Here is a 9,050-nt window from a genome sequence, read left to right as displayed (position 1 = left end):
ATACAAAACAGGAACCCATTAGGGTCATATTCCTAATGTTTTATTACTGACTCTCAACAGTTAAAATATGGAATTACTAGTCTAGAAGTTTCTTTGAGAGGTCTGTCTGTGCAGCGTTGGTCTAAATTGTACCAATAAAGTCTTAAATTGTCAGCATGGTCTACACTCCAAGTCCAGTACTATGTGATGGATGTGAGGTGCGTATGATTTGACATCATTTAAGTGCTGGATAGTCGTCCTCCAGGGTGTCCCGCAGTCTTCCTCCAGCAGGGCGGCGATGCGGAGGGCTGTATCTTCAGCCCACTGTCTCCATGCCTCCCTCTCCGCACAGCCACGTGTCTGCGGTGCTGCTTTCTCCCCGACTGCTGGCTCCGCCTCCCCATGGCTCAGAGGTGAGGTCACATTCTGGTGGATGTGCAAGATACCTCCCGTGGCTCGCTTCAGGAGGCGACAGGCTACAGGCCAGCCCTGCTCGGAGCTGGGGATCAGGCCAAGGTTGACCCGGTCTGCCACGTTACGCAGGTCGAGCTGGGGGGACGACAAGGCGGCAACCGGTCACTTTCTCCTCATTTCTGCAATGTGCTCCATACCGACTCTGCCCCACCTGGCAATGTCCACACCTCAAACCTAAGCCTAGTTCATGCTTCACTTTTCCGCATACTGTTACGGTCCATGCGTAAATGCTACATCTGTCCATGGATGCAGCTAGTCACAGTCAGTGCATGTGTGCAGCAGTGATACAAAGTAATCCAGTGAAGAACTGGAAGTAAAGAAACGCTCATTACTGTGGTGGCATTTCCCCACAAATATACATGCGTGTGAATGGAAGCTGTCCTCATAGTGTAAAATATAACGTTAATATATAACGCTACTTTGACATACATGTCCAGGGAAGCAGGACTTGTACTGTCATCGGCTGCTCAAACAGTAGTGGAAAACTCCAAATTTGGAGAGAGTGAAAAACACACAAGACTTTAGCACACCGAGAGTGATTTATCCATTCTCTAATAGAGTTAGGAGGTATATTAAACTTTTACAGTGTATTGATATATTTTCAAAATGAGATATGGGATGGTAGAATACCCTTTATATATAGTATTCCTTCCTGGTTGTAAACAACTTGAGAGCTTTGGTCGTGCACAGATGGCAGCCACACAAATAACTCATCAGATTACTCTATTCACCCTCAGAGGCCAGATGTATTACTACAAACACAAATATAAGCAATGTAGTGAATAAAATGGGTAAACTCATGAACTCATCTCTGCCTGCTGAAATTCTTTTCTGTGCCCAGTGTTTCTTCACTGCACATGTGCAGTCAGTCGGCACTTTTCCACTGCACCAGGTACTACACATTTGGTATGGAACTTTCAGTACCTGCCCTTCGCCACTGACTTCTGGACGAGTACCAGTACCAAAAGTAACAGTGCGCAAACTACCAAACCAGCTGAGGTACTTCGGTACTTTGGAGTAGGAGACACATGGAATAGCTGCTATCAAAGTATCCATCCATCCATCGTTAAAGTTTAAAGAATGTGAGGAATGAATCCTGTGAATATCATGGGAGGTGGTGAGACCACTCCAGTCGGTGCAGCCTTGGCCCAGGAGTGCTTACAGGTAACCACAGGCCTACCACAGGAACTTTTTTCTGGAACCAGGACTTTTTTTCAGGAACCAGAGGCAGCTGTGAAACCTTTTTTTTTTGTACCTACTCCAAACACTTTGTACTTTTCGTTCAATACCAAACTATCAGGGAGATGCTCACAGCAATAACTTGCTGAATGGCTGACCATCCACACCGGCGCTAACTTGGTAGTTACGTGGCGTACAGGGATAAGATAAAAGTAGCAGAGCAAAAGCAAAAACAGCAGATTAAATTAATTTTCAGAAGCCTGTATCTTTGCAATGGCAATACCTACGCACCTGAAAAAATTGCAGATATACAAGGCTTTTGCCAAATTCCAAATATGTATTTATTTAATGTGTAGCATGTACTCAACTTATCTCTTATCTGTCATAAGGCCCAGAATCTCAAGGGGTAGTAAATATATAATAACTTTCATTGTGTCATTTGAAAGTTAAAATTAAAAAAAAAAAAACATAATGGTGTTTTTGGCTTTAAGGATTTTATTGATAATTTGAAGCTCAATAAAACCCTTAAAATGGAAAATACCATTCTGTTTTTTTGTGTCCACATTTTGTGGCCGACCTAGCATTTTTGTGAAACTATATGAGCTGGGACAGAGAAATCATGGATTTTTCATATTGGCCCAGAGGCAAACAAAATGCCACAAAATCATTCAATTCTGAGATGGTCAAGCAGGGATGATATCAATTATTTGTTGAGTTAAGCCAGAATAATCCATAAATAAAATGTAATTAAAAGCCTGTGTCCTGTTTTTGTTGTGATTGATCTGCTCAATAACTAATAAGTAACTAACAAAATGACTTGTTTACCTCCTTTGTTTTGGGGTGGCGGTGTAGTTTCGCGTGAAATTACTTGTGAATTTTAACCTACAAGCTCTTTGTGTATCCCAGGCTTATTTAGCATAAAGGTCACTGTTCTTGTTACGCGTTAAGAAAGTGGCACACGGAAGCACCCAGGAACTACTAAAAGTTCCTGGTTGTTACAGCCTATAAGCTAAGTTCCTGAATTTGGGTCCTAGCAGCAATGTCACTGTTAAGGAGAGAGGCTTTCATCTTCACCCCACAAACACCAACAGGTTGACAGCACGATCCAGCTCCCCACCTGTCTATTGTCACCCTGGTGGATGGTGCAACGGTCTGAGACTCCATTCAGTTCCAGGTTCCTGCGCAGGGCCTCCACGGCATGCGGATTCCACTCACAGGCGTGAACGTGGGCTGCCCCAGAATGTACCAAGTAGGGGAGGGTGAAGTAGCCAATGCCTACATCAAAAGATCAACAGGAAGCAGTTTGGCTGTGTCAAAGTCCTTCCCTTACGCTGAAGTTCTAAAGTACTCCGCTATGCACACTCCAAGAATCCATACTAAATAAAATGCTTTACCTGCATACAAATCCACGACTGTCTCCCCCCTGCAGTCAAATGACGCAATCCTCAGTTTCTCAGTGATGTTTCCAGCTGAGAACATACACTTGGTCACATCAAATTGGTACCTGCAACACATATTGGTTTAGCTTGCAAGACTACTGTGACGTATCTGTGAATCTCATTCTGCTAAGAATCTTGTGAGGGTTTTGCTTGAACCTGATCTTGTTGTCCACATGGGTCACCCAGCTGTCTTCCCCCAGTAACATAGTCACCGCTGGGGTGCGGTGTCCGTCGCTGCTGACCCTCCCTGCCTGGGCCAGGCGATTCACACCCAGCACACGTGCCACAGTGAGCCACAAGGCTGCTCCTAAATGCAGGAGCCAAAAAAAGACGATACATCAGGCAGTCAGACAGGTTCCTCAAAACGTCTCAAGGTCCAAAAAAAATTAACAACTTTCATGAAACCTGATTAAATCTGATTAAAAGAACAACTAATTAGTATGTTAGTAGAATATAACAGAGTAGAGTAGAATGAGATACTTTATTAATTCTTTTTGCCCCCCATCTTGCTCCCCCCTTAATAATCTATCACACAGTGCAATGATCAAGAAGTGACACCAGCAAGATAACATCGAAAGTGGTCCTGCTAAGCACTACAGTGTCTTATTAATTACTGCGAAAATGGCCCTCTTCTGTTAAAGGTACATTATAAAGCAGACATGGCCAGCTGGCTTGTCATTTTTGTTCTGAGGGATGAGATACTGTCTTGGACCCTCACCCAGTCTGCTCCAAACCTCCTGAGAGAAGCAGCCACCCCCCAGCAGAGCCAGATCCCCATGGCGCTGCCAGCTCCGAGGAACATCTCCCGTCAGGTCCTCGCTCCACGTCTCCCCCTGTGAGACCAGCAGCCGCCGCACACAGTCCAGCAGGGCCATGCTGGTGCTCTTCATGCTTTCCTTCTTGGACGGTTCGGGAGCCTGTTTGAAATGATGCAGACACGCATCAGAAAGCTAAATTTTGTTTCACCAATGATCTATTAGGTTGTTTACGGTACAGGTTAATGGATATATATGTGCGTGCTGAATGTCCAGTCGTCTTACAGTTGCCCGTATTCTCTCAACCCGCAGCTCAGTGTGTTTTTAAGGTTACCATCTACAGAAGTGTAGCCATGAGTTATTCCAACTTCTGGTGTGGTTGCAGCAAAAAGTAATCAAACCCACCCCAAAAGGTGCAAAATAACACCAACATAAAAGTCCACGACTGGCTAAAGTTATGCATGTTATGCAACCTCGGCTATGTGAGAAGTCTCACCCCGTTTGGAATGGCCGCTACAGCTCTGCCCATTACATCAGTGAGTGCAAAGTGTTCCCAAAACATGACCGCAAGTTCATTCCGAAGGCCAGACAAAGGTGTCTGTCCTCGACATTGACTCCTACGACACACAAGTGACCACAAGTCTCCCCCTGAATACAAACCCACCCACGAGCTGTTTGACCGCACGGAGTCAAACACTGCCTGTCCAGTTCAAGTGCTCCAGTGACTGTAGGGATGTCAGTCCTGCTCAGCAATTTGCCACATACCACACTCCATAATTGCAAGATCCATATCAGACCCTCCAGCCGCTGTTGGGACGTTGTTGGCTGGTGATACTGTCAAGTTTGCCACACTGGTGGTGAGGGAGGGTGAGATGTCACACGCAGAACATCACCAGGTCTTAGAAGATGTCCTTGTAACACTTTATGTAAAACTAAACTTTGTGTATTTTCGTTATTCAAACTGGTTAGCAACCACAAACAGGTGGATATTCCAACCTCTGGCCAGCATCAATTTCCAATATATTATGTTTGTTAGAGTATGGTTTTGTTGAGTTCAGTACTGATGAGTCGTCCAATGTATCACTTGCATTATGTAGCAAAAATAACAGGAAAAACCTCCTAAGACAGTGTTTTGGAGAAGGGGAGAGGTTGGGGTACATGTCCCTCTATACACTCCTAAATAGTTTTAATGATATCAAGAATATTCTGTATTTAGGAGGAACAAAAACCCTTTTACATTGAAGAAAAACTGTACTTTTCATATCTTGTCCTACCTCCCACAAAAATGCGGAGGACCAATTCGCCGTTAAGAATAACCGAACTTTTCCACTAATGATTAACGGGAGAACCACCCGCCGTTAAGGTACACTGGTGTACATACCTGTATGCATGTTAGGGCGCAAGTCGTTTCGTGGCCAACGGAGAGGCGGAGGGCAGTCAGGTCCAGCCCGGGGAGGCAGTCTGGCTGCACGGGCAGCGCCACGGTGCCGTCGGAGCGCTTCAGCATGCGGAGCTTCGGGTTCAAAACGCCGTGCGCCTCCAAGTGCTCCCTGTGGTGCGAGGAGAAAACCCAATTTAAAGAAGACATGAAATGAAATGCAGAACAGCCAAGCTGTTAGCGGACAGCCCGTCTGAAAATGTGTTTTTATGTTTAAGATCTATATGTGTATGCGAAGGCGGAGTTTTTATGGTATATTACCCGAATGTAAAGTACATCTGTTACATATGGCATATCTTCGGTATATAAACGCTGTGGTTACCGTATATTATTAGCAAAGTTATAAATTCTCACCGGTACTGCTGAGCAAAACGGAGCGGCACGCTGATGGCTGGGACGCCCTCCATATTGCGTGTAAAAAGGTAGACATCCGGTTACTGATACAGCCTTTAAAAACAATTTTCACCCTACATACTCGATTTAAAAAGGTATAGAGACCTCAGCTTAAAGTTGCTGACACGAGCTTTAAAATACATTTATAACTCCAGCCACTGCAGCATGTGCTAAACCACACCGCTGCCTGGCTACTTTATGCTTTAATTATTAGGAGCTGCTGCTTTTTAAATCGCTGCCCGTTATCTTCTGTTTCAGAAGATTTGATTTGATGAGAATAATGGAAGTTATTTATATATTTCGTGTGCTTAGCTATGTTGCTAACTTCTTCTTCTACGCAGTTAATAGTTGAGCCTGGCTTTAATTGGTGGCGCATACTGCCATCTGGCGACCAGGAGCGTGAACAGCCTGACCAAAAACAACCAAAGCATGTAGCGCGGACGTGACATACTAACCCATCGCAAGACGGTCACACACACAATGAACGACGGATGACTGTAGTGGAGATTCAGGATTAGGGAGAAGAAATGCATGCTTCCTATGACCGACAAGAGTCAATCACTGGGTCACCTAAATTAGAGGGAAAACTGTATCCTAACATTGCAGACCAGACAGAGTTTGAATGGTACCACTATCTTTTCAGCACTGGTTGGGAAAGCTTGGGCATCAGCACTGCTGTACAGCTGTATGAATACTTCATTAAATACATGCTCGGGGTGATTCCTGTGCTAATATCAGAAATGAGCAACTCCATTTAGACCAGTTTGGAGTAAAATGTTTCCAAATGAGAAAACGTGTCTCCTGTTGAGATATTCTGGCTTCAGTTGGCCTGAATTTTGCAGTAGACCAGCTGAGTTTATTGGGACTTCAACATCGTGGTATTTTCCAAAGGCACACGTGCCTGTGAGAGATTTTTCCACCTTTGGTCAAACTTACTATTATGAAGTCTATACCCACTTTGACCACATGAGTATTTGTGTTTTCTTGTTCAAATATTGCCATTCGAGGAACGTTTTCTGAAAGCCAACCTGTGCAGGGTGAAGATAATTTCTCAAGGTGGGAAAGGTGCCCTTGCCTGTGATTCGTTTCTTCCCTGAGGTTCCACAACAGATTTCTGAATGGAGGGAGATGAAAATGCAATGTGAGCCCTTTGTTTTTTATGTCAGAGGATAAGTCATTTCCAGCACCAAGCTGTCCTTAGGCTATTTGCAGCAGAGAACACTAATGTGGGAAAAGATAAATTCATGTTGCAGGAAGAGTAAGATCTTACTGCTCCTGCAAGCACCCCTATCATAAAGGACAAAACCAAAAATCATCAGGTAACTGGATGGAAGGGAAAACTGCTGCTGGTCAGGTGGTTTTGTACCAGTGCTCTCTGTATCGCCTGCTCTGGTGGACTCAGTCCCCTTTCTTCCAGGTTTTGACACAATATACAGACAGTGTAGGTAAAATTTGTCCTGGGAATATTTCAAATGTAACATGAAACATGTGATACTTTACCCACTATTTGAATTATCTGTATACTGACAGGAAATGTTTGAAGCTAAAATTTTAGTCTACTTTAAATTCATCGAAAATTACCAGTGCTCAGTATCTCTCCATCTGGTGCAATTGGCACACATATCCAAGACTGAAGTACAAAATAATTACTGTAATGCCATTTTATATGTACTACATGAACCAAATCGCTATATCGTTATTTCAGTCACTGTTTAAATTTGGATGGATGGACATTTCTGGCTTAAAAAAAAACCCATTTCATTCTGCTGCATCATAGGACGCATCGATTGAGGCATTCGAGTATTGTACTTTTTTTTTTTTTTCCATTGTTGTAATACAGTTGCAAATACGCAAAATGTAACAAAATATAAAAACAAAGACAGTTTACCATCATGGCAGAATGGCAGGTTGAAATATTATTTGTATGTACATGAAATGGTGGCCGCTGTTAAGGTTAATACAGCTGGACCACAGCTGTAATTAGAGGACCAATTTATACCTTTTTTATGTAACAAAATCTTTCTTGAGTATTATATAATGACAAATTAGGTTTGCTGCAGTCCTAAACATAATCATTATGAAACTCTTACATAAATCAGTTGTAAAAAGCATAATGACACTGTGCAAGATCTTATGATTCTAAGATGGATGAAAAAGTCTGTTAAAGGGAGAAGTAGGACATATATAACGTATTTTAACTTCCACATTATTAGGTACACATGCCTGTAGCAGGTAGGACCTGCATACTTTGCCAGCAAAACAGCTTGGATTTCTTTGAGGTATGGAATCAAGATTGAGCTGGGAGGCTGGATTTAAGTCTGACCATTCTTTTTTGGATGCTCATATTACCCAGATGTTTTAACCATTAGAACCACCACCGATTGGATCTTTTCAGTTTGTCACACCATGACCTGTAAACTCTATACTGTAGGTACCTTTAGCTCGATTAAGCGCATACATTAATGTCTCCCTGGATGGATGTCAACAAATATGTACTGTTTCAGAAATCCAGATGATGGAGATAAATGATGGAGGAGACTGGTTTTATAAGTGACTTTGTAAGCTAACTCCTCTCTTATCACACACTCAGCAGAGGTTTGAATGTGTAACAAACATGCAGGGGCAGACAAAAGCTGATAACCAGGGGGAGTGTTGGGCATTTCAGGTCCAGAAGCTACAAATCCAGACCAAGATTTTGTTTCTACCAATCAGCTGAGTACTCTGTGACCGTGACTCTTTATGCTCAGCTGGCTGGTATAGAAACAAAATCTTGGTTTGGATTTGTAGCTTCCGGATGAGTGGGTGGGGCTTAATATATTTGCCACCCCTGGTCCCTGGAATATTTTACCAGTCGCCAACAATTGGTTGTCTATATATAGGCTACCATGCAGCTGGCTGTGGAAGAAAGGCCCGGCCCTCACAAGACCGGCCCAGGGGAGAAATTCCGCAACTTCCCGATGCCCAGTCCGCGCCTGTAAACATATAACCATAAATCCTTGATTTAATCTCTGTAACATCTAACTTGCAATTAAACAGAAATTCTGGGGGGAGCAGCAGACCTTCGGCTTTAAAACTCAGGTTTGGCAAGCTCGTACAAGTAATTTATTACCAATGCCCCTCCGGCGTGGATTTAAATGCAACAAACGGCGGCAGATAAGGAAGAACTACCCCCGGGAACAAATGTGTTTACAGCCTCTTCGACTGAACCGATGTCCTAACAGGAAATATTTTTGCTGATGAGTTGTTTTTCTTCCCTCCCTTCCTCATATATGACGCCTTGGTTATATCACCGCAGATGAATTATCCAGTCTTGCTTATTTATTATGTATCATTCACATAGTGGGGCGGGTAGGTGGGTTTGGAAATTGGGGACGGGGGGTCGCCGCCCTTGTA

General features: G+C 43.5%; 1 protein-coding gene across 1 annotated transcript; it reads right to left on the bottom strand.

Annotated features, from left to right (window-relative positions):
• Positions 1–24: 24 nt before the first annotated feature.
• trmt12 (tRNA methyltransferase 12 homolog) lies at positions 25–6,035 on the bottom strand. Its single transcript, XM_023797855.2, has 7 exons — positions 5,619–6,035; positions 5,208–5,376; positions 3,790–3,988; positions 3,228–3,378; positions 3,027–3,136; positions 2,750–2,907; positions 25–528 (listed from the first exon to the last, which is right to left on the bottom strand). The coding sequence occupies exons 1-7, from the start codon at positions 5,669–5,671 to the stop codon at positions 151–153; spliced, it is 1,218 nt and encodes a 405-aa protein (XP_023653623.1). The 5' UTR covers positions 5,672–6,035; the 3' UTR covers positions 25–150.
• Positions 6,036–9,050: the final 3,015 nt, after the last annotated feature.

Source organism: Paramormyrops kingsleyae, chromosome 10 (genome assembly GCF_048594095.1).
Source record: "Paramormyrops kingsleyae isolate MSU_618 chromosome 10, PKINGS_0.4, whole genome shotgun sequence".
NCBI classification, from domain to species: domain Eukaryota; kingdom Metazoa; phylum Chordata; class Actinopteri; order Osteoglossiformes; family Mormyridae; genus Paramormyrops; species Paramormyrops kingsleyae.
The sequence above is the reverse complement of the archived record's forward strand: the minus strand, read 5'-3'. Positions and strand labels throughout refer to the sequence as shown.